Raw genomic sequence first — 26645 nt, 5'->3', positions numbered from 1 at the left:
AAATTCCCGTTAATTCCCTTCTCCATTTTTAGTTGATTGTCCAGAAGAAATTTGCATAATGAGTACGAGTATGACAGATTTTCTTTCAACTTAACGTGAGTGTTTGTTTTGTTCATGCAGGGAGCTCCCAGAGTGTGCAGATAACATGGGATGATCCTACAAGCCGCAAGGAACGTGAAAAGATCATGGCACAACTCAATGAAGAGAGTCCAGGAGAACAACAGGTTAGTAAGGAGCGCAGAAATAAACTAATGTTACCATCTAAGAGATGTAACTTGTAAAATGAGCTCTTTTTTTGATGGAGAAATAAATGTTTTAATTTAAAAAAATGAAAGGTGAGATTTTAGTTGGAAGATAATATAATTTACGAAATGGTTTAAAATACAAGTTAAAAAGTTAGAAGCGCAGAAATAAACTAATGTTACAATAGAGATGAAAGTTTTCAAATGAAACTTACAGGTGAAAGAGAATGGTTTAAAATACAAGTAAAACATTGTATGCAGTAGTATCTCTTAGGTCAAACAATGCATTATCAACTGGTTACCTTGTGTTAAGATATCACTGGTTTCACAGCTACTTGATTTATAGGTTAATAAATGTATATCACTTGCAATTGTAGACCATTGATGCAAGGTTCACATTTTTCAGTTTGCTCTGATTGGTTCTCGCCATCTAAGAGTGTATGAATTTGCAATTAGTAATAACCAGCATTTTCAAATGGACTAATTTTACAAATTTGGGTAAAAATTCTGGGCTCCTCGCTGTATCTTGAAATTAAATAATGAAACAAAGTAGATATTAAAACCATAAACATTTTTGTGGATGTGGGATTTGTGCCTCGGAACTACAATCTTGAACAACATTTATTCTTACAGGAATCAGTACCAGTGCGAAGAACCCCTCGCAAATCAGTGAGGCTGAATGAGCATAGGGAAACCAGTAATGCACCTGAGGAGGAGGATTCCCCACCCACACCAACCCCTATGGCTCCCCCTATACGATTACCGGTAGCTAAGCCTGCAGTGGCTCCACAGACTGTAGAAAAACAACCACAACAAGTAAGTTACATAATAATAATGAACATTTCTACCACTCTTAAATCCGGGAAAAGAAAAAAACACCACATTGCGCAAGAGGAGCTAAAGCAAAGAGCAATGAAACAACAAATGTACATGAAAACAAGCAATAAACAAACATAAGCAATATTCATTAGGTGAGTTTGAACCCCCTCAACACTACTAGTCATCTGACAACATTTCTGATTGGTTGATAACTACTGTCTGTTCAATTAGCTTAGATTCTTGAATTTTTAAGATATTTGAAAAAATAAAAAATTGTGGTCAAAGTCATCAAAGAAAAGTGTTAGCACAGCCTTAGACCTAACATGATTTATACTTTTCAAATTCTTAAGTTCAATTTAAAACCCCATTTCTTTTCAATTTTGGTCTTTTCCCGCGATATTTTTATAAAAAGCCGTAGAACGTCAGGTACTTTTTGCTGAACCATGAAATGGTATCAGCCTATATGAGTGTATGTTACTAGCTTACTAACTCACTTACTAGCTTACTAACTGACTAACCATTTGGTCTGAAATGGCCATATCTCTAAATGCCACGAAGGTATGACCCCATGAGGGGTGTCATATGAAAGAGGAAAACATAAAGAATATAAAAATATTTCCAAACGTCAGAGGTCATCCAGGGGTCAAAAAAGGTCATTTTAACCGAAAATGCTCCGATTGAGCTTAAATTTAAATGCAATGATCCTTATGACATTCTAAACATGTGTAAAACATTAAAAAAATTATTTAAGGTCATAAAGGGGTCAAAGGTCAAGTTTTTCAAAATGCTCCAATTGAGCTGAAATTTATATGCAATGATCCTTATGACATTCTAAACATTTAAAAAATATTTTAAAATTCATTTAAGGTCATTAAGGGGGCATAAAGGGGTCAAAGGTCAAGTTTTTCAAAATGCTCCAATTGAGCTGAAATTTATATGCAATGATCCTTATGACATTCTAAACATTTAAAAAACATTTTAAGATTCATTTAAGGTCATTACGGGGACATAAAGGGGCAAAGGTCAAGATTTCCAAAATGCTCCGATTGAGCTGAAATTTAAACGCAATGATCCTTATGACATTCTAAACATGTTGAAAATATTTTAAAATTCATTTAAGGTCATTAAGGGCCATTACAGACTCTGGGTGACAGTGGTATAGGCCTACCACAATATACTTTCGAAGCCACATGGTTCAGCTATGGTGCGGTTATCGCTCTAGTTTGAATCAATCCATTTAGAGCAATGGGGATGAATGTCATAATTTTTTGTCAATATTTATTCGACCATCCGCATCAGGTAGTAAATTGTCCAGCAAAATAGCTATATTTGCCACTACAATGTATGCCTAATTCGTGTTGAAACCCTAAAAAATTGGCCCAGCTTATATAAATACATTCCTTGCGTATTTATTTATTTATTTATATTTATTTTTATTTATTGATTGATTGATTGATTGTGCAAATGGGTCTGAGAAGGTGTAGCCTATAGGCCTATTATAAAACTACACACTAATTTTCAATTTGTTATTTCGTTTTTGTTTGTTGAATACAAACTATGAGAAGGACATTTGGAAACAAATGAACTTTTATACAAGAAAATATTATTTAAAACAATCGGGTTACAGAAAGCATTTCTTGTAAAGTCACTGTATCTGAAAAAGTCAAGCGAATGTTGATATTCTTGGGAAGGAATGATGGTATTAAACAAAACTAAATTTACATTGTAAACCAGTTGAAATAAGAACGAAATCCAAAATTTTAATGTCATTGTTTAGGAAAAAAATTCCTCAGAATAATGTTATGCATAAAACGTAATCGCGCCATTCGCCATCTAATTTCGTGTAACAAAAACCGGTGGACCATCATCACCTATAGAACCTATCCAATAACCGGAACGGTATAACAATTGAAATGGTAGGGCAGGTTGGTGGACAGATTGTTTTGCTAAATTGGATAGGGTCTATGCCCTAAGTTGAGAATGGACCGCCCCACTCGATTTGTATAAAGGTCATGAACCCTTTTGGTGGACCCAAGTAACTGCCAAAAATGAGGCAAAATTGAAAAGAAATAGGGTTTAAATTGAATTTTGGAATTTGAAAAGTATAAATCACGTTAGGTCTAAGGTTGTGCTAACACTTTTCTTTGATGACTTTGGCCACAATTTTTTATTTTTTCAAGTATCTTAAAAATTCAAGAATCTAAGCTAATTGAACAGACAGTAAACTTGAAATGCTCATTTCTATTGCCAATTATGACTAGGTTTTAAACTACTTATGGTCAAACTTGCATTTACAGATGATCTTATTAATATCCTCCTTGATTGGTTCAAAATTGGACACAATACTCATTTTGACCAATCAGCAGGTAGTTCTCATGGGTGTAAGAGAGTTAAGTCCATTGACAGACCATACATTTTTTTGTTTTGCAACACAGCACCAACAACGGAGCGCCCCTAAGTTCCTGTTGTCAGGGATGAGCAACGATGAGAAAGTTGATTATGGTGCTCTGATAGAGAAGCTTGGTGGTGAAGTGAAAGATGCACAGTACTTTGATCCTAGCTGTACACATATTGTTGTTGGTAAGTATCACAGTTCATCATAAATTTTCTGTAGTTCAGTCACAGCCAGGAAGAATTTAAAGAACTTCTGCATTACATACTAGGACAAAGTCTTGTGAAAGGTTTGTTTCACACACAGCCCTGGAAAAACTGGGTAACTCTGCCTCCTGGTGGCCGGGAAATTTGATAACTTGGGAGGGAAATGTGTGTCTTTTAAATAAAGATATAGTGGGAAATTTTGCAATCTTTCCATTGTATTCCTGGGAAATTATCATTTTTCCAGGCCTGTTCACACATACATCATCAGTAATAGGCCTTTTTTGCGAAAATCATCAACATTTTAAAGAGGAAAATAAAATGGTGTAACAATGAATTTGGCCAAGAAGTAGTTTGTATCAAAGCTGCTCTGCTCATTGTACATTGATTGTAACTTATTGATTTTCTTTTGACACAGGCAACCCAACAAGAAATGAGAAGTACCTGGCATCATTGGCCTCTGGCAAATGGGTATTACACAAATCCTACTTGGAAGCATGCAGAGAACAAGAGTTATTTGTACAGGTAAAAAACAAAATCTTCCTGTAGGTCATGCATGTTCTTATTTTATTATTAGGGTGTCCTGGAGGGGAGATCTTTAAAGCAAAGTGTGCTGAGGCTTGTGGATCAACGTCTAGGCATTATGGCTGTGCGAAGCGCACTAAAAATCACTTCCCTTTCTTTTTTTAATGTGATTTGCGGGTGTATCGGTGTTTTAGTCGGTGTATCTTTATTAAAAAGTGTAAAATACAGTTGGCCACTTTGAAGTACAAAGTAAAGTACGTAGTAAATTACAGTTTTGACGTGCCGTAATGTCAAAAGGAATTGACACACTGCTAATAGGCTGAACATTCTGAAGTGTCTCACATGAACCGTTTCAATCAAATTATAACCAAGCTTGGGCCATAGCTGTACTGTGGGAATTGATGACATTCTCTGCCTGTATAATCGGACAACAAATTTGGTACTGCTGTTCCGATATTGTTAATTTGAAAAAGCCAGAAACAAAATCTGATATTTTCATTAATAATAATCAAACATGTTTGAATTTAGGAAGAAGACCATGAATGGGGTAGTGCCACAGATCTCAACTCGATACCAGCCCAAACAGCCAAGCTAGCCATGGCTGCCACCAGATGGAGACAGAAACTAGATGAAGAAAGAAAGGTAGGTGGTTTTGATTCAAATCATCTGGTTAGCATTAGGCAAGGTTGAAACTGATAAATGCAATGGCGTTGGTAGAAGAATTTCTTAGCTTTGGTCTACATGTAGTAGTGACCCAAAGTGTCACTCAGTGCCAGAAGTGTTCCCAAGTTTTGATTTGTATTGCTCCAGCAGTTTTGATAGGAGAAGTAAAAATGTGTATGACATACTTCTGATTGTGGTTACCACAATTAACCATGTTTTTTGTTCACACCATAATTTCGGGGCATTACAGAACGGTCAACTGCATATCCGTCAATACACGATTTTTCAATGGGAAATGAACTTTGCTGCTTGGATGATGTCACGATGAGGTTAGCATTTATTCCGTATTGAAAAGCGTGTACTGACGGGTCGGATATGCAGTCGATCGGCCTCTTAAATTGTACAGGGTAATGAAATATGATCTTTCTTCTGATACCAAAATCTCAGTTTTGATAAGAAAAATGGGGGATGAGGCTGTCGATCAAGTCACCCTTCAAGCTGATTATAAATGTTTTCCCATTCTTTCCAACAGAAATCTAATTACCAGATCATACCTGGAGCCTTTGATGGTTGGAGTGTGCTACTCCACGTTGATAGAGCAAGAGAGTCGGGTTTCAAGAGACTCCTGCAGGCAGGAGGTGCCAAGATTATTGGTATGAGACCGCCTTTCCCTGACTTTGAGAATGCCACTCATGGATTCTTTGATTTTGGCAAAGCTAAATCGACAGCTGGACCAGTAAGTCATTTCTATTTGATGTCATTTCAAGTAACTTTTCAATGAAAATGTAATAACAATGGCAAAAGGAGGCGTTAACTCCATTATCTTGCAGAGTGCATTTATACCCAGGGGTGGAGCTATGTCATGCCGTTGAAAATGATATGCGCAAATCAATTACATAGGCCATTGCACATTGTGCTTACTGCACATCATGTGTGTGATGCGTACATTGAGTGTGTGCATGGAATGTTTTTATTTTGACTCACTTGTTGCTAGGGAATTTAGCTCAATTTGTTGCTAAGCACCCAGATGTCTGCGCCCACCTATTATTAATTAATTTGTCACTCTCCATAGGGAAATTGGCTTAAACTTCCCACTTGCTAAGGAATGTTTTGTTTTGGGTTAAATTAAAAATCTGGAGAGCATACCAAGAAATTCACAATGGTGAAAACTTGGATTGAGGGAGCCAAATTTGTCCCCATGTTAAAATGTAACTTTATAAAGCAAATCAATACACTTGATATAATTATTTAGCAAGAATTAAAGTGACTTCTTAGTTCTTGCTTGTTCTGAGAGTTACGCATGCTTGTGCAAGTTGTGCTTTGGTTCTTAAATATCAATATAGCCTTTACAAAATACCAGATATTTAATCGCTTAAATGGTATCCCACTTAATAGGTAGATTTGGAAGCTATAGTGAGTGCCGGTGTGCTTTGTTTGAAGCCTGAATACATTGCTCAATACTTGATGGAGGATCCACTGCCAGACCCAGTCAACTACTGCATCAGTGAGGTCAAAGCTATCCTTGAAAGGTAAGACAGACTCAGAAGCCTTTATTGATGAATTGTTAGAGACTTGTGTCGCATAGAATTAGTTGGTTATACAAATCCACCGTGGGCGAGAGATAGAAACCAACCTTTTTATTCTCTCCAATTTGCAATGAATTCAAATTAATATTATCATTATCTTTCGGAGTCTGGATGTTACTGATATCCTCTTCATCTATGGGTGAAACAGGTTGATTCAAAGGATTTAAAAAATGATTTTTTTTTTTTTTTTTTTGTACTTTTTGTCACGGGGCCATTTCACTAAAGTTTATGAAGTTTGTAAGTCTCCAAATCCACCATCACTTCCAATGCATCGTAAAATCCATTTTACTAAATTGATTTACAATCCAATTTACTACAGGGACCCTTGGTAAAGATTACAACTAGTAAAAGGGTGTTCGTAAATTGTGTTGGTTACTTGAGTTATGAAATATTAAGAGATTTGTGAACCACCCAGCTCCCATGTAATCTATAGTGGGAATTCCAATTGAATGAACGCAGCTTTCAATAGCGTGACGCATTTTTGCATACACTGCGCGAAGTACGCCAGCTTGTGCGACAGTGCGTGAGTAACGCTGAAGTGAATCCAACCATGCCAACGCACTCGTGATTGGATAGCATTGTATCCAAGGTTGTGCGTTCGCGTTGTAGCTTGAAATACGCAATATACGACCGCGGTTGGATCGAGTGCAGCTGTTAAAAGCTGCGTTCATTCAATTGGAATTCTTACTATAGAACTTACTTGTTGATGGACAATTATAAGATGAAGACCTTTAATAGACACATACTATTTAAAAATTATCCAATTTCCAAAATTAAGGGTTTAGATGTGGTTCCCACATTAATTATTAAGAACAAAGCAGAAATAGAAAATTTCTAAAATTTCAAGAGGATGCAACTTCATGGCAGCATTGTCATGTTTCAGACTCCTCCAGGTTTAGAATGTTGTGTCTGTCATTACTTTGGGGATTTTCTGCTGATTGTAATATGTTTAATTTTGTTTGTTTGCTCTTTGGTGTTTTATTAGAAATTTGGTAAAATAAAATATGTTTGTAGTGTGTGTTTTGTAAATCAGCAAAATTATCAAGGACTTAATTATTATTGTATTACAGATTAAACACCTTCAGTGAAAGAAGTACAGTAGTGACCACACCTACTCCTACTAAGAGGAAGAGGGAATCAACACTAGGTAGGAATAAGAAGGCAAAGAGATAACAATCACACTATTTGACCAGTGGCAAGTGATTGAACATCACACAGCCTCAAATTAGAACGGCCAAGCTTGTTGACCTGATGCCGATATACTACATGTAGCAGTTGCAGAAAGTGACAAAAATTGCAAATGATCAAGTGCCATTAGTGATTGTACAATGCTACCAGCGTTCATAGCGTCTGTTTCTAGGTTGCCTTGAAGTCAAGTTGTAGTGATTTGACGATGGTACAGGCCTTGTCTTTTGAAAATTACTGGCAAGTGACAAATCACTCTCCTCAAAACTTGTCAGGTGAGCTGTAGGCGAGTGATTTTAATCACTTTTATTATTATTACACCAAATTTAGGCGAGTGATAAAAAGCTCTCCTCGGCTTCATTTTAGGCGAGTGATCGCTCTCACTCGCCTCAAAAGACCAGGCCTGATGGTAGGTGCTGGGCATCTTCTGAAGTTCCAATTGAAATATCAGCATTGCTGCTGCACCAGAGGTAAACTGTCACGGCTACTTCATTGGTACTCCATTTATTTGGGTACACAGATGTATAGTGCACACTTTGTACGTACTGGACTGGTGCTGCTCTGGTTCTCAACAGAGTACCCACAAAGTAAACTGAGCTCAAAAAAGAAACTTATAATTTTTCACAAGGTCATATCTTGAAATCCTGTCCATCAAATTGAACCAGAATTACACCCAAATTTACTTCAATACTCTACTCTTAACACATGTCAGTAACCAAGCAGTTATCCAACTGACACAACAGCAAAATGCACTGACATGGGACAGCTTCCTGGACCACATTCACAGCCCAGCCCTGTTTCATGAAAAAAGTATATGGAAAGCAGCACCGTTTTATCATCTGTGCAAGGATATTGTGTGCATTCTCACAGATTTTTTGTCCTGGGTGGCAAATGTTGGGCTGTGAAAGTGAAGGAAGTCAGGAAGCTGTCCCATGACAGTGCATTTTGCTGTTGTGTCAGTTGGACAACTGCTTGGTTACTGACATGTGATTTGACTAGAGTATTAAGGTATCCTGTGTGTAGTTTTGGTTCATTTTGATTGACAGTAAGTATTTTAAGATATGACCTTGTGATTCACAAGTTGTAAAAAATTATAAGTTTCTCTTTAAGCTCAGTTTAGCTTGGCAGCAGTGTACCTCTGTGTGCAATAGGAATTTGGTAAGTGTAGTTTGATACAGGCATTAATGTACTTTGATCAGCACTAGTTACCCCAGATCAGGGTTCGAAATTTTTGGTTGTCCGGTTGCCCGGGACAACTAAAAAAGTCGCCGGACAACCAAAAATACTGATTCGGTTGTCCGCCGGACAACCATAAATCTAGCAAAAAGTCACATTTGTAGGCCTATGGACAACCAAAAACTTAGACGGACAACCAGAAATTGTAATCTGGTTGTCCGTGGGACAACCATCTATTTTTCCTAAATTCGATCACTGCCCCAGATAGTTGAATATGTAAAGGCTTTTGATACCATGCCTGTTGAAATAGTTCCACGTATTTGTTGATCGCATATTAGATACGCCTTAAAACCTAATGTAGGAAAAATGTATTTTATCATATGTTACTTATGTATATAAATATTATTACAGAGCAGTTTGTACATCAAACCTGTAAATACAATTGATATAGATATAATGAGTAAACAAATTGGGATGTGTGTAAATGAGGCACATTATCTGGTGTGGAGAGGGTTAGAATTTTGGGCAATTTTATATTGTTCCACCTGTCTGTGATAGGTAAGCTTACTGAGTAATACAACAGGGATGAGTTGAGAAAATAACAGGTGTGCTACAAAATGCACTTCTGGAAATATACTGTGCCAATAAAGTATCCTTACACTTGGAAAAATAATCACTATTTCCAAACTGAACAATATTAGAGTAAATTTGTTTGTTAAATAGATGCACTTTCTAATCCTGCACATTATGACACCACATTGAATCCAATGTGACTTCAAGATTTAAAGTTACAAGCATTTGATTAGACGAAGGTCCCGTTTCAAAAGTGACAAACTGGCCTATTCAAAACTCCACAGACCACAAATCTGGTTTGAGAGTTAAGTGGTGAATGGCTAATTTATGCGTTTGGCTTTAATTTAAATCAAAAGGAACAAAAGAAAACTGAAACAAAAGAACTGACAAATAAAATGAAGTAAAAACTGAAATAAAAACTGCTTTAAATAACGCTTCATTGAAGAAACTGTGTTACCTCTTTGTTGCGCTTGTTGGAATCTTTTTGCGCCTTGTATAGGTCAGCTTGTCATTTTTAAAACGGGACCTTCGTCTATTCAATTGCTTGTAACTTTACTTCTTGAGGTCACATTAGATTCAATGTGGTTTCACAATGTGCATGATTAGATAGTGCATCTATTAAAAAAACAAATTTACCCCAATATTATTCAGTTTTGAAATTGTGATTATTTTTCCAAGTGTAAGGATACTTTATTGGCGCAGTATATTAATTATAAGGTGGGATGCTAGGGGTTTTATTAAATTGCACTTGGTAAGAAGTTTAGGAATTGAGCTATAATTCCCACTCGAACATGCGATATAAAGTGTGTGATGGCGTGCGATCGCACTCACACACCTTAAAACTCAATCCCTGAATAAGTGTTACCATCTTTACTCTGTTTGATGTCATGGGAGGTATATAATACGACAGCAGTTACCAAACCTTATGGGGGTTGCGGCCTCATCCAAAAGGGTCGTGAGACTGCCAGGAAAAAATATATAAAAATATTCTCCATGCATTAAAGTGCAGGGTACCATCGTATTAGTCATTTAACCTCATGTTGACCCATTTTAGCATTAAAATTGCATATTTTTGCACAGATTTGTCCCTGTAAAGTCATTCTGGCAGCCGGTCAGCGGGATGACTTGAAAAAAGTGCCCGATTTGGAAATTTGCCAGGTATGCCGCTGTTAAGTTTTGGAAAATTGCAGCATTTGTATTATGCTGTGAGCCGCGCCAAATTTTTCGTATAAAATTTGGGTCATGGGAAAAAGTTGTGGAAATCCTGTAATACGAGATTGCTAAATTCAGGAGCCTGAGTGAATTTACCATTACTAATTGATTCTCGTGCAGGTTTTCCATCCATTCAATCCATCTCGCTTCTTGTAAAAAGGAATGCGAAACTGTTAAGTCTTTTTACAAGAAGCGAGATGGATTGATAAAATTCTTAGGGACAAAATTGGAATGTTCATGGGACCAAACAAATTTGATACAAAAACCAAGTTCAGTGGCTTGAGTTACCAGTGTAGAGCTCAGCTGATCATCAAGGAATAACCCAATTAGCACATTGCAATGTACATGATGTATGCAGTCTGTATATTCAGAAAATAAGATATTTTACAACAAATTTATAAACTTCAAACATAAAATGTGCTGGTATACTTGGTGAGCAGCTAGAACTTCGGAAATGTAATTCTTTTTCAGATTGTCACTGGAATAAAAGCATACAAGTAAAATAATGTTTCAAAAAAACTCCTATCCCATGTTAAAATTATTAAGTTTTGTTTTCAGGATGCACTGGCGATGCACAAATTCAATGTGGAGAAAACCGTTGTGTTTTGAGATATTTATGTCATGTGATTTTTTTGTGATACACATATTTTGTAAGTTACAGTATTGAACTATTTATACAATAAATGTTAATTGTATATAAAACAATTTCAGTGTTGAACCACTAATATGCAATAAATTTATGAGATGTGAATTTCAAATATTATTTCTTGTAAGTTAATTTTGTCTGTGTTCTTCCGACTCAACTTCTTCAGTGTTTATCTAAATTCTGACCCATTACAAGTTTGACAGACTACTGCTGAATTTGGATTGATCTCTCTTAAGGGGTGGGGTATGAACGTTGGGACAGTATTTATTGTGGGACATTAGAGCACATCAGACAAATCGAATTGCATTCTGAATACAAAGAATGTCCTGATGATATCAAATAATTTTTGAAATTCGCAATGTAATACACATTTTATGGCAAATGATATTTAACAGTACTCGAAGTAAACTTTATAAATCTGATGATTTATACTTAAAGTGTATGTAGGTGGGATGAAAAGCCGACGATCAAGTGAAAATTTTGACCTTTCGTATTGAAGATATGGAGTGTTTTCCCAAAACAAACAAAAAATTAGGTCTTTTGGGGAAAATTTTCAATTGATCATCAGCTTTTCCTCCCAGCTACATACACTTTAAGAATATGTCATTAGATTTATATAATTTTGAGGACTGTTATATATCAAAAATGTGAAAAATATCAAAACTTAATATTAAATTTGTCATAAAATTTGTATTATATCGTGAATTTCAAAAAATGAAGATTAATTGATATCAGAAAGGCATTCTTCGTATTCAGAATGCAATTCGATATGTCTGACGTGCTCTAATGTCCCACAAAAAATACTGTGGAAACGCTCATTCCAGATCCCTTAAATTCATGTCACGTGTGAATTCTCTTGAAATAGCAAACAGGGGATCAACCTTGCGGTGCTACAGTTCGCTAAGGACTATATGCCACCTTATGCTCACTTTACTTACCATACTGATCATTAAAAATAGATATGCTGCCCGGGGATTTGCCATTTGGTCTAATATCCATTTTGTCTACATCCATTTCGTCTAAACCCATTAGGTCTATATCCACTACGTCCAATAATCATTTGGTCCGATAACCATTTAGTCTAATAACCATTAAGTCTAAAACCATTTAGTCTAATACCCATTTGGACTATAACCAATAGGTCTAATAGCCATTTGGTCTACAAACCATTTTAGTCTTACAAGAATTTAGTTTATTAATAAATAGACGAAATTGTATTAGACTAACTGGTTATTAGACCATACGAGTATTAGACCTAACGGTTATTAGACCAAGTGGTTAGTGAAGAAATATTAGACCAAATGGTTATTAGACTATATGGTTAGTAGACATACCAGTTATTAGACCAAACAATATTAGACTAAATAGACATTAGACTATATGATTATTAGACTAAGTGGCAATTAGCCTTTCTGGTAATAGACCAATTGAATATAGACTAAACAGGAATTAGACCAAATGGCAATAGACCTGCCCATCTAAAGCACTGTCAAAACTCGACATAAAATTGCTAGTCCAAGTGGGTTTTGCTGTGAAGTTTTGGTGAAGATGCTCTGCTAAAATATGTCTCACAAATATTGCATCAATAATCTACATTTTCAGCAGTGAATAGTACATGGTGCTATGTGTTTGGGTGTTATTTTGCTTCATTAGTGGAACCAATATATTTTGGCATCCTTACAGCTCAAATAATAAAATTAGAATTGGTTCCATTTTTCTAAATGCCCCCTATTATTATGATTCGCATGAGGCTAAATGGGGCTAAAACTCAAAAATGGTCTTATGTTGACTGTAATATTCTTGAATTGCCCTCATGGCTAGGAATATGATCTGATTTTATCAAAACTGGTCTCATATTACTCCCCTTAACATAAGAAATATATTTGATTCACAATTGTGGTGCAATTTGTATTGTCAAGTCCCTCTTCAGAGTTATGCAGCTCAAGTCCAATATAGAAATATATGCATAACCTTTGACCCATGATTGCCGAGAGTAGTTTGAGACAAGTTGCGATTTAATAGGTGCATGAGATATTTGACTTACATGACTCCTGAACTATGCCTTGAAGTGCAATGACAGTTGGCATTTGAGCATAGAAAAAAATGGAACTAATTTTGATATTGCCATATGAGGTACCGTGTAAGGATGCCGAAAACATTGGTTCCAAATACAGTGGCAACTCGTTAAGGGCTGGGGTATGAACGTTTGGACAGTATTTATTTTGGGACATTAGAGCACATCAGACATATCGAATTGCATTCTGAATACGGAGAATGTCATTCTGATATCAAATAATTTTGATTTTTTGAAATTTGCAATTTAATACACATTTTATGGCAAATCATTGAAAATTGATATTTTTGATATTTAACAGTACTTGAAGTAAACTTTATAAATCTGATGATTTATACTTGAAGTGTATGTAGGTGGGATGAAAAGCCGACGATCAATTGAAAATTTTGACCTTTTGTATTGAAGATATGGATTTTTTCCCAAAACACCAAAAAAAAATTAGGTCTTTTGGGGAAAAAATCCATATCTTCAATATGAAAGGTCAAAATTTTCAATTGACCATCGGCTTTTCCTCCGTGCTACATACACTTTAAGAATATATCAATAGATTTATATGATTTACTTCGAGGACTGTTATATATCAAAAATTTGAAAAATATCACATTTTTATAATTTGTCATAAAATTTGTATTATATTGTGATTTTCAAAAAATGAAAATTATTTTATATCAGAAAGACATGCTTCAGATTCAGAATGCAATTCGATAGGTCTGAGGTGGTCTCATGTCCCACAAAAAATACTGTCGAAACGCAATAAACGCTCATTTTAGATCCCTTAACACGAACCCTCTTAACATTAAGTTTCTGATAACAAGAAGTATGTTTTACATTCCCAAGCATACAGTTCACATGTTATTAGATCTGGATAACACAAACTCCTGATAGCAAGTAAAATTTGAATTCCACACAAGTTTGTGTTAATGAGTTTGCACTGTATGTAGCAAGATGAAATGTTAACTGAAATATCACTTCAGAGCCTCATGAATAAAAACTTTTTGTTAACAGAAACTTTGAAGCAAAAAAACATTGTATTTGCATGAAGTATTAACAAGATTTTGTGGAGTCCTGCATGTTGCGTATAACCATATCTTCCACAGCCCCTGCAAGAATAAAGCACCCCAATCAGTCTGGAAATTTCTTTGGATTTTCAGTATTTATTGCCATGAAATTGACTATTGCAGCCCATACACATTCAATATGATTGATCAATATCAAAGACCCTATATACAAGAGTGGAGACAAAATCTACCATTGTGCACTGTATACACGAACATTAATAGTGCACAATGGTAAATTTTGTATCCACTCCTGCCTCTAGGGTCCCCAATATTGATCAATAAAATTGATTGTGTATTATGGGCCAAATAATATAAATAGTATTACATTGAAGAGTATTAATGTATATTTAAAATTACAATGCATTTATTATTACAATTCATAATTATTTAATACTGTGTGTTCAGGCCTGCTGACACGGATTGTAACAGGGTAAAGCCCCATGGTCCGTATGCACAAATGAGTTAGACAAATTAAGCAAATGTGAAGGAAACTGTCCTTTCTCCTGGGACTAATTTCTATCAAGCTGGCATTTCTGTGTGGATGAGGAACTAATACAGATGAATTGTCTAGAATCAGTGTTTGAAATAAGCACTTGACCTCTTCTTGAAATATCACTGGAGACAATAAATAAATGTCATTTGGATCCCCATATGACATTTCTCGTGACCTGTTCCTTGCACACTGTGTCATGATGTCTGCTTGTTCAGCATGTTCAATTCTGAATACTTTTAATTGATCAAAGGCCAGTGACCAAGATCCATGTGATCAGAATTGTGAATTCAGAAGGTAAGCACAAGTTTTCGATTTCATAGCTACGGAAGTTCTTATTTTGTTCATGTACAAGTATTTTGTGTGCTTAACAATTCTGCCTACAGGCCTAAAATTATATGACATTTTTGTAGTCCACCTCAAGATTGGAAGTCAGAGATGTCAGTGGCGTAGCCAAGAGGGGGCAGGCAAGTTGTATTGTTTGCATAAAGTTAATCACGTACAGCGTACATATACACTAACAAGGGCAGGCAAGTTGTATTGTGTGCATAAAGTTCATCACGTATGGCGTACATATACACTAACAAGGGCAGGCAAGTTGTATTGTGTGCATAAAGTTCATCACGTACAGCGTACATATACACTAACAAGGGCAGGCAAGTTGTATTGTGTGCATAAAGTTCATCACGTACAGCGTACATATACACTAACAAGGGCAGGCAAGTTGTTGACTCGCTTATGTGAAAAAGCATTGACATCACTTCCTAACTTGAAGCAGACCAAATGTATATCACCTTAGACCCATATCACATCTGCTTTGCGCTATAACACCTCGGTATATTTGGTAATCACTGCCCCGATGTGTAAAACAACATAACTTGATAAGATAACTATCGATTGAAAGTTAGCTCAAGTCCAGGTATATTACTTTTGTCACTTGTCTTGTCATGTGACTTTGACAATGAGGAAATCTTGTGCAGCAATAACATTATCACTCTGGAAAGCAGTTTTAGCTTGCTCTACTAGTTTACTCACACTGACTTCACCCTCCTGTGAATAGAAAAAGAAATTAACAAAACAGTATAGAAAGTCTACAAAAACTCACTTCAGAGTTTCATTGGCTGAATTGATGACTTAATAAAAACTTAATCCCAAAATGTTTAAATAATCCTTTATGAGTATACAACCTTTATCTATCAGGTTAGGTGTTTATTAAAAGGGCATTTCGTGATCCACAGCATCATCCCCCCACTTTTTTCAAAAACAGTTGAGATTTTTATGTCAGTGGAAACCTCCGGCTACATAATGTTTATGTACCAAAAAGTTCTTGCAGATTAATTCGTTTAGCAAAGATTTCGTGAAATTTGAATTTCGTTCTGGTATACCAGAACAAAATTACAACACATTGTCTATGGAGCAGTGTAATACACATAATCATGCATAACTCGCAAATGCAAAATCGTAATCAACTGAAATTTTGGGAATAATCTTTTTTCGTGGATATCTACTGAAAAATGTCATAAAAAGAGGATGCTAAGATCACAAAATACTCCTTTAATTATAAAGAGATGACCACATCCAAATACAAGAGTAAAATTTTGGTTCACCTAGTGAGAATCAATTTGGATTCTGGCAATAGCATTTATTTTATAATAATCTTTAGATTTTCTCCCTCAGTGTGTAAGTTCAAAAATGTACATGTACTAGAATCTCTTCAGCATGTTCAGATTCACACAAAATCAGTGTACATGGTACAATCTCTGTGTGAATAAGGTATATTGCTGATAACAATCATTACGCAAACATGATGCATGCTGGGAATGAAAAGGGCTCAAAAGTTATTGAATTCATCACCTGCGACGGCCAATTTGAGCCCTTTTCATTCCCAACATGAATCACTTTTGCCTATCAAATGTTATCAGCAATATGGATTCTTGGATTCTCGCTAAGACCTGATAATGCAACATGCAACCCACTTTAAATTCCAGAGGTCAACTCAAGGTCAGCTTGATGAGGGATGGTTAGCCCATTTTAGTATATTCAATATTGTCATTTATTATTTAATCTGGGTTTTTTTTGACAAGCTCAATGAAAAGCTGTGAAAATGAAATTAAAATTCTACAAGAACCCTGACATTAGCATTTTCGAAGTATGGTGTACACAAAAGGAGGGGCAGTCTTCAAGTTGGATAAAACCAGGCAAATTCAAAAGACTGGACCCATTTCGTGCAGCGCTATCCTATTGTGTCCGCCATATCTCGAAAACAAAGACAGATCCACTTCATATCATATTTACCTCACACTCTTGTGACAAGGTTTTGTATCGTTGACTAAAATGTGTTAACACAAGCTGCTTGATGTTGAGACTCCTTGCAAATTCACCTGCCATGCCTACAAAGATAACGAGAAGTAACTGGTTATACCCAACTGACAGGTAAAAAGTAATCTGTTATGTATAAATTCCGGTGGTGGGGGGTTGGGGGCACTCAATCAACTATCATTTTTGTATGTGTGTGGATCACAAAACTTTGGGAACCGAAAACTGATTTTTTTTTTCCTGCAAAAATTGGGGCTTATAAACTGAATTTTCAACATGTTTAAAGGGGCTAGTAAACTAAGATACGGCAAAATTATCATTTGTAGGGCTATATGAAAAGGTTTCCACATTTTAGCTGAAGCTAGACATGAGACCCTTGACGGCCACATATACCACCTTAACATGCCAGTGTACCAACATGTACACATTAATTATTTTCAGATGTTTTTGCTCAATTTAACACACGTTTTCCATGAAAGTTCATTATCTTGCACATAGGTCAAATTTATTTGTAAAAATGTTCAAAAAAAAAAGAACTCAAGTCCACTTTGGAAGTTTTAACTTCTAAAAGTGGACTTGTTGAGTCCATTCTTCAGATGCATTAAGTGGTTATATTTTCAGGAAAGATCCACATTTAGGAAGTCCCCCCCCCCAAAAAAAAATTCCTTGCTACAGGTTTGATACTGGTTAACATGTATTTCATTAACCTGTTACCTTGTGAAACCAGAATCCACTTTCAAATCCCGGGGGAGGCACTCGAATATGAAAGTGACATACCTGCGCCCACCAGCGTATGAAACTAGGGGTCTATCGGTGTAGAAATTTTCAGAAAAAAGGGGGTCATTCGGTGTTGGCAATGTCAAAAATGGGGTGATTTTGTATGGGAGCGCCCAAAATTTCACATTGACAATCAAAAATAGCTTTTTACCCAATTTTACAGTACAAAATAGACAAAACTGATTTATTTTGCTCAAAATGTGCTCAAAGCGCGCCAAAATTTCAATTTTGAGGAATAATTGTTCAAGAAAGGAGGTCATTCAGTGTAGGCTACTAAAAAAACGGGGTCATTGGGTGTAGGATTTGCCAAAAATACCAGGGTCTGTTCATGGGCACATGACGTATATCAATATATGGGAGTGCCCCACAGTGTCAACACCCTGTATTATAAATATTTTTTCCATACAGCTCAATACTCCGTTGAAATCAATATTCTATTATTAACACAGATAAAGAAAGTTTACATATGCATTGTGAATGGGTAAACGTGTTCCTTTATACCTATAAAGTAGAAATGTAATTCTCAAAATTAAATATATCATAATTTTTACATTGGATTTCAAAATCTTTTTCGAGTGAGTGTACTGGAAACAAAACCCTGGTTTTACCTGAAAACAAATCGATTTTCTTGTAATAGAAACATATGGGGTACTAGAGCATGCACAAATCGTAATAATGTGTAGAATATAGAAACTCTGTGTGTATCTCATATGATAGTCATGGTATGCTTAGCCTGAGTCGCTCAGCCTATCTCGAACAAAATCGCGATGCGTAGCTGTTGAAAAACGAGAGGAGTTGCTGTACTATCACGGCAATTTTTGACACAAAGATATAGGGATGATGACGATTTGTGCCCCACCCCCGGGTTTCAAATGTTAGTTTCAGGTTACCTAAGTCCACGCATATAACATACAGATTTAGGAAAATTGCCCAAAAGCATTCAAATTCATTCTTTGTAACTATGTATTATTATGTATGACCTTTTGAGCATTTTGCCAAAATTCACATATAGTATTACCAAATATGGTAAAATATCAACAACCCAAATACTACTCACTTGGTGTAGAGTGCCCTCTTGAGACACACACTTCTTTCATGGGAAATTGCCCAAAAGCATTCAAATTCATTGTTTGTAACTATGTATTATTGTGTACGACCTTTTAAGCCTTTTGCCAAAATTCACATAAAATATTACCAAATATGGTAAAATATCAACAAACCAAGCACTACTCACTTGGTGTAGAGTGCCCTCTTGAGACACACACTTCTGTCATTTCATCTTCTAGTGTTGCTTCATGGATCATGATGTCTGCATCCGTTGCTATGGCGGCCATCTTGGAGGAATCCATAGTATCGCCTAGAATTACTGGGAGACAAACATGAAAGAATGCTTGAAAAAGTACCGATATGGCTTATCATTCACAAGCCTTTAAAGCTAATTAATGAAGGGATTATTTTAGGCAACAAAAAACACAGGCCCGACTGACCCACATTTTGTGCATTTTGTTGTAAATGCAAGTAAAATCTAACATTTGATGTGCAGAGTGGATTCATTTTGGCTGGAAAACAGAGTGATGCGAGTGAAAATAATATTATAGCATTTGTTGTACAGATTTGAGTGACTTTCAAGGTAATTTGCAAAAATAACCAAAGCAACAAAACACTTGACTGATCGACACTGCTTGAAGTCTGCACACAGAACGGTGCTTTTTGGTAGCCTAGTTAATAATAACTGCACGTTATCTGTTTTGAGATCATTGCGAGATATCGCAGGGGTTTTGTTTTGTGCCAAGTAAAATACCGAGGCCCAACACAAACCCCAAATTCCAATACACTTAAAACTGTGAAAAGTATATTTTAAGACACGAGTGAATGTAAACAATAGTTGTTAACAAACCTATTTTCTTTCCTGGTCTAGGTGGTCCAACAACCTCTTCAGGTTTGATAGTAATTCCATTACAAGTGACTGTTTTACCTGATTTGAGCTGTCCATATATGGGACCTGGAGGAATACCTTTACTTTGAAGTAGAGCTACATCTAATCTGTAATGGGCAATAAGAACAGTCAAAATGTCATAAAATTCAAATATGGGTGCGGCATGGATGATTAGGTTTTCAGGCCAATTCATTAGGCTATAATACAGGCGAGACTTTGAAGAGGAAAATAAAGAGGTAAAAACAAACTAGGAATATTAGTTTGTGGCACACAGTGTAACAATAAGGATAATTTCCCCTCCCCTCCCCTCTCACTCAGTGAGATGTGCTGACCATACCTGAACAGTACCTACTAATTATGTGGTCACAATCAAGGTGAATCAGTCTCAAACTGTCTATAATATTATAAGTTTGTTTTTTTGTTGATACATGCATTTTGCACTTAAATTTTGATGTTCCAACGTTTGGAGGCAGGTACTCAATTGATCAATTTATGTATGGCTATAAATCTACCAATCCAGTGCCCCATACAAGGGGTACTCATGACACATGCCCCCCTTAGCTATACGCTGTCTCTTGGCTATAGTCACCTTGATAAACTTACTTTCCTGGCACTGGTTTCTGGTGTATTACATAACCAAAACATGGAATTCTGTGTTGTAACGGTGCTGCCCATACCACAAAATTATCATCCTCTGTTCTGAGAAGAAAATATCAATTATGCAGAGTAAACATTTACTACTGAAAGCAACTAAATTTGGGTTCCCAGTAAAGTCAGTAACCTTTTTAAAAGTTTATTATCATCAATTATTATAACAGCCACACTACGCAGTGGGTCTCTTGTGTACTTGTGAAGGCAGTGCCGCTATAGAACTTTTGGACTAGTGAAGTTAGTGATTAGAGCAAACTTTTATTTTTTATGCAAATACCTTATTCCACCTAAGAATTAACACCCTAAAATAAGAGGTTACATGCCTCTGATATAAATGTAAGGCAAATGAGAAAACTTCCCAATGCAACACTGGTTGCTGTCAAACTATACTGCGCCAATAAAGTATCCTTACACTTGGAAAAATAATCACAATTTAAAAACTGAACAATATTGGGGTAAATTTGTTTTTTTAATAGATGCACTATCTAATCCTGCACATTATGACACCACATTGAATCCAATGTGACCTCTAGAAGTAAAGTTACAAGCAATTGAATAGACGAGGGTCCAGTTTAGTTTTAAAAGTGACAAACTGGCCTATACAAGGCGCAAAAAGATTCCAACAAGCGAAACAAAGAGACAACACAGTTTCTTCAATAAAGCGTTATTTAAAGCAATTTTTATTTCAGTTTTTACTTCTCTATATTTTTTAAAACTTTCATTTTATTTGTCAGTTCTTTTGTTTCAGTTTTCTTTTGTTCCTTTTGTTTAAAATTAAAGCCAAACTCATAAATTAGCCATTCACCACTTTCAAACCAGATAGTCTGTGGAGTTTTGAATAGGCCAATTTGTCACTTTTAAAACTGGACCTTCGTCTAATCAAATGCTTGTAACTTTGCTTCTTGAAGTCACATTGGATTCAACGTGGTGTCATAATGTGCAGGATGAGGTAGTGCATCTATTAAAAAAACAAATTTACCCCAATATTGTTCAGTTTGGAAATTGTGATTATTTTTCCAAGTGTAAGGATACTTTATTGGCGCAGTATAGATACAAACACATTTCTCTGGAGACATGCAACTGATTGAGATGGTGGAAACATTAATTATGAACTCTTCAATTGCTTAGGGCAATGCTTGGAGTTTCCCTACTTGACAAAATCTGCAACAATTCCATCAGACAGAGTCTCAACATCACTAGCTCCATCAGCGATGTTATCTGCGGAGACGTTTGAAATGGGCTGGGCATATCTTCAGGATGCCTCAACATCGGCTTCCCCACCAAGCCTACATTAAAGCCATATTATAACATTTCTTTAAAATAGATTAGTATTAATTTTCAATAAAATATTAGCATTTACTGTCAGATATGTCCCTTTTAATTTTGAGCCGAACAAGTGAGGTAAAGCAAAGAAAATCGGAATTTACAACTAGCGCCAATGCATGTCACGCCGGCGGTTGTAATATGGTACGACCCTCTGGCGTGTGTGTGTGTGTGTGTCCCGCACGCTGTGTACGTAGTACTGTGTTGACATCGCATACGCGTTCGACTAATATTTCTATCGTAATAATAAAACGCTGATTCAGGCGGTTTATTCAAAATCTCGAATTTTGACAAAACTACAGCACCTAAAGTCTTGATTTTTGCAGAGAATCTTTGTTTACTAAAGTACATTACAATCGTGTAAAAACCTGAATTTAAGATTTTTTTGAGGGCGTTCTCCTCAGCAAATGTTATAATATGGCTTTAATGACTTCAGCAAGAAAAGACCACCAGGTCGTCCGCCAATCAGATGGAAGGACCAAATTCAGAGGGACGTGGGAATGATCCCACATGAAGCAAAGACACAAGCAACAGACGGAACTGAATGGAGGAGGCTTACTCGGCAGAGGGCAAAGGGCCACAACGGCATGTGCAGATAAGTCAAGTAAGTCAAGAAGTCAATTGCTTTTCATCTACTTTGTTTATAACCTATCACCTATAATCTTTTCCTGAAAACTTTTGACAAGAGCGTATTTTAAGCGTACATCACGATTTACTGCATTGAAATGGCGTATAGTCTCTGATTGGCTGCTGAGTGGAAATTTAGGAATAAACTTTGCGCAGTACACGTTGTTAGCTCCGACTTTGCAACATCATGGTAGTACTCGCTATTCAAAGGTTTACGTACAGCATCATATTATAGTCCCATCATGCATACTTACACTTTCCATCTACCCTGTTCATCAGTTCTGATATTAGTCCCATCGTGCATTTCATTTGGATGGTGTGGGTCACACTGTGCATCATGATCTGGATGCCATGTCTATACAGAAAACAAACAGCATAATTATATCACAATCACATATCTCCACGCCTGTAATCAGAATTTTTTGTGGGGTGCAGATTTTCCAAATCCAGACGTTTTCAAGAGAAATCTTCATTCTGGCCAAAAATAGACCTTTATCCCCTCTGCAATTGATTTTTGGATCCTATTTGGGTTATGATTTGGGTATAAACATTTTTGATGTTTTTGTTAGATATTAATATGCTAAGCTGCTAGTGATTGCTTAAATTAAATTTCCAAATTGTTCAGAGTTAAGATCTGTGTGTTGTGCATGTGTGAATGCAGAAATGATAAACAATCATGCTGATTGGCTTATCAACAACAAGACCCATTGGCCATTGAGTACTCGAGATCTTCAGAGCATATACCTGGAACTCTACACAATTAGGAAATATTGTAAATTTTGTTCATTTTGAACAATTCCTAAGTAAAAGCGAAGTTTTTGACTCACGTTTAGTGACGTTTCACCACTACACTAGTGGCTTCATCAGACTGGCAACTCATCACATCTGACTGCTTCCTTTTATGGGTAACAGTAGGCACCGTTGAGGGCGTGATGAGTTGGTCAAAGATGTTGTTGAGTGTGTAGGCCCCCTCGTCCTTGTTTAGAGTGTCATGTCCTTTTCTGCGGATCCAAATGGCTTCCTTGAGCCACCTGGTTGTCTTATCAGCTTCACGATCAATGACTTTGGATTCCTCCCAATTGATTGAGTGTAGTGGTGAAACGTCACTAAAACGTGAGTCAAAAACTTCGTTTTACTTAGGAATTGTTCAAAATGAACAAAATTTACAGTTGAAATATACATTCCTAATGAACTTGTTCAAAGAATTAGGAAATATATTTTAGTATGATGCAATCAATGGAAAATTCAATTCAATTTTGGTACAATTACCAAATAGGGTGCAACTTGCTAGACTTGACTCCAGTCCTCTTTTATGAAGTTTAGGTTAGGGTAGGGGTAGGGCAGTCTTGTAATAAGACTAGTAGAGTTGTACCCTATTCGGTAATCACTCCCAATTTTTATGTACAAATGTTCCTTACCTCCCAGTCATGAGGTAGTTCTTCATCCGGAGAGACAAGCTCATGAACTACATATGAATAACTCAGTTCAGATCTGGATAAATGTAAGTTGACTCGAACATATTTTCTTAAGCCCACAGGACCATATAACATCATAACAGTTTCTTTGCTTGGTTCTGAAAAACCTGAAAAAAAGTAATAAAAGGCATATCATATTGCCATTTTAGCATTCTTTATATTGCCTGAAAACTGTGCGGGTTTTCAAAAGTAGGGGCCACAGGTGAGGTCTGTGGGAATTCTCTGGACTGCATTTCAACATCACATCCAAACAGCAACATACATTTACCGTATGACTGTAACCCCCCCTTGCACATGCCACAAGCATCAACGCTAGGCCACTGCAAAATATAGGGTGCAATAGAGGCTATCCACGTTACTCATGTGTGACTTCTAACAAAAGGTGCTGGTTCCCGTAGTATTCCTCATTCAAACCAATTCAATTCACGACCCCAGAGTTACCCGCATGACTTTGGTGGGCTATTTTGAAACAGTCATGGTTGCACATGTAGGTACTTTTTTTGAAAGTCCTAAACAAGGTATAGCAGTCACTGATAGGATATGCAGCTTATAGAACACGGATAACCTCTATAGCCATACTGGACACATTTTGCCCATAGGGGTAGGCAATAAGTGAGTGGTGCATTTAGCGAACTCAAAAATAGCGCAAATAGTGTGAGCGTACACAAAAGAGAGTTCGTGCGTTACAAGCACTGACAACTTCAGCCCCCTGGACCCCATGTGTATGCTCATATGAGCACTGTTGCCAGTTCCGAACACTGTACCGGCATCAGCTGAATTCATGTACACTTTAAGGTGGTACAACACCAAGTGCTTGATAAATTTGTGACTATTTTTGCATTTTTCTCAAAAAATAATAACCAACTGGTAACAAAAGTTATGTATATTATAGGGGCAAGGAATCCAGTTACTACACTGGAATTTCAGTGACTCGGGACAAGCGGTACGTAATTTATGATAAAAAAAAAAAGAGGTACAGCTAGAATGTACATTCTAGCAGTACCTCTTTCTTATCATAAATAATGTACCGCTTGTCTTGAGTCACTGAAATTTCAGTGAAGTAATTGGATTCTTTGCCCCTAACATAACTTTTGTTACCAGTATGTAGTTATTTTTTGAGAAAAATGCAAAATTAGTTACAAAATTTATCAGGGGTGTAGTACATAGTACCACCTTTAAGGGAACAGGCATAGAACATTCCAATCCATATGTTCATTAATCTATGGCAATAGCATACCTTGACTTATGGTACACATCAGTCCTGGAAGACCAAATAAATGATCTCCATGCAAATGAGTTATGAAGATCTTGGTGATACGAGCTGCTTTTAGCTGACTACGCATCAGCTGTATCTGGGTTCCTTCTCCGCAGTCAAACATCCAACATTTTCCTTCTATAATCAGGAAGAAAAACAGAATTTTTGGTTGAAAAGGTTTCCATATTTAAACTTGATTGGCAAAATACTCATTTAGGGTATTTTTCACATACAGAGAGACATTTTACTCAAGATTTTAAAAACAATTCAGAACTATTTGCTTGGAATGGGGCTTTGAATATTGATCAACAGCGTAAGGGCTGCAAGTGCAAGGCCCTGTCACTGTAGGGGTATCCAGCTGACAGTGGCATAGCGTCATAGGGGCACGTGCCCCCCCAATCAAAAATTTAGAAAATCCCATAGGAAAATTGCCGAAACATGGCTTGTGCCTCCCAATCAGACTCGGTGCCCCCCTCCCAATCATGGTTGGTGCCCCCCCCCCTCCCCAATGTGATGACCCACACTACACCACTGCCAGCTGACCTCTTGCCACTCCGAAACTTTGAAAACACCCCCTTTAATTTGCACTCATTTTGCGCACTTTTCTGAGGAAAACACCCCTTTTTTGGTGATTTCACGAATTTTTGCCCTTCAAAAAGGCCTCTTTTTGGACAAAACGCGAACGATATATTTCAAAGATGCCTTTTTTGTTGTTGACAGAAAAGCGTAGGCCTATATGCCTACAACAAGTCCAGAGGGCTAGGTGTGTTTTTGTTTCCCAAAATAAGAATTTCAAGCAATATTCTGAGAAAAATGAATAATTGAATATTATTTTGTCTTTTTTTTCTTTTTAACAAAATATTGGTCGGATCAATCCCTCTGATCCGAGCTGTGGCTACGCGCATGTATAGTGAAGCTACATATAATTAAATGTATTTATTTTACTGGCCTTATATTGTCAAACCCGGGGTCAAACCAGACCTATGGTCTCTCAGGTCAAACAAAATAGAATAAAACATTTGACCGAATTGACGTGTGACGTCAGCTTGTCAAAATATTGACGAAAATGTCTTGGCTCCTCAAACATGTAGATAGTGCGCAAAATAATTCAATTTGCTAAATACTATATTACTACCTTTACTAGTAATATCCATGCTTAATCTTTAGTTTTCACTTTTAAGCTTACCTCCATGTACTGCAGTTCAGTTCAGCACAGCAAAGTTGACGATTTACTGTCATGACTGTTAGACTTACCATGCTTAAACACAGTTGATGACACACCTCGACTGGGAGTTGGATTAGCAGAGGCAGTGCCTAAAAATGTGATTTCCATTATTTTTCAGTTCGGGTTATTTTTGGTGGTTTTATAATTTTTATTTCCAGGTATATTGTATGACGAGCTATGAATAGCTGAAATGGAAACTCCCGCGAAATTTAAATT

General features: G+C 36.5%; 2 protein-coding genes across 3 annotated transcripts in view; one reads left to right on the top strand and one right to left on the bottom strand.

The window, feature by feature from the left end:
- LOC140141925 (DNA topoisomerase 2-binding protein 1-A-like) overlaps nucleotides 1-9446 on the top strand; it is a 56075-nt gene extending 46629 nt beyond the window's left edge. Inside the window, exons 26-33 of the mRNA XM_072163807.1 lie at nucleotides 121-224; nucleotides 876-1058; nucleotides 3497-3641; nucleotides 4075-4181; nucleotides 4710-4823; nucleotides 5377-5580; nucleotides 6240-6373; nucleotides 7501-9446. Of these exons, the coding sequence (XP_072019908.1) occupies nucleotides 121-224; nucleotides 876-1058; nucleotides 3497-3641; nucleotides 4075-4181; nucleotides 4710-4823; nucleotides 5377-5580; nucleotides 6240-6373; nucleotides 7501-7603 (1094 nt within the window). The 3' untranslated portion in view covers nucleotides 7604-9446. The remainder of the gene's footprint in view (nucleotides 1-120; nucleotides 225-875; nucleotides 1059-3496; nucleotides 3642-4074; nucleotides 4182-4709; nucleotides 4824-5376; nucleotides 5581-6239; nucleotides 6374-7500) is intronic.
- Nucleotides 9447-14431: 4985 nt separating this feature from the next.
- Nucleotides 14432-26585, bottom strand: LOC140141922 (zinc phosphodiesterase ELAC protein 1-like). 2 transcript variants are annotated; one of them, XM_072163802.1, is made up of 9 exons: nucleotides 26459-26585; nucleotides 25187-25342; nucleotides 23893-24056; nucleotides 22729-22829; nucleotides 20477-20572; nucleotides 19835-19980; nucleotides 19172-19303; nucleotides 17140-17234; nucleotides 14432-15894 (listed from the first exon to the last, which is right to left on the bottom strand). In XM_072163802.1, exons 1-9 carry the CDS (start codon nucleotides 26535-26537, stop codon nucleotides 15790-15792), a joined length of 1074 nt encoding a protein of 357 aa, XP_072019903.1. In that variant the 5' UTR covers nucleotides 26538-26585; the 3' UTR covers nucleotides 14432-15789. The 2 variants fall into 2 exon arrangements, with proteins under 2 accessions (XP_072019903.1, XP_072019904.1); XM_072163803.1 differs by having other exon boundaries at nucleotides 26391-26464.
- Between the last annotated feature and the right edge of the window lie 60 nt (nucleotides 26586-26645).

This window comes from Amphiura filiformis, chromosome 20 (genome assembly GCF_039555335.1).
Source record: "Amphiura filiformis chromosome 20, Afil_fr2py, whole genome shotgun sequence".
Taxonomy (NCBI): domain Eukaryota; kingdom Metazoa; phylum Echinodermata; class Ophiuroidea; order Amphilepidida; family Amphiuridae; genus Amphiura; species Amphiura filiformis.
Note: the sequence above shows the minus strand (reverse complement) of the source record. Positions and strands in the feature narration are given on the sequence as shown.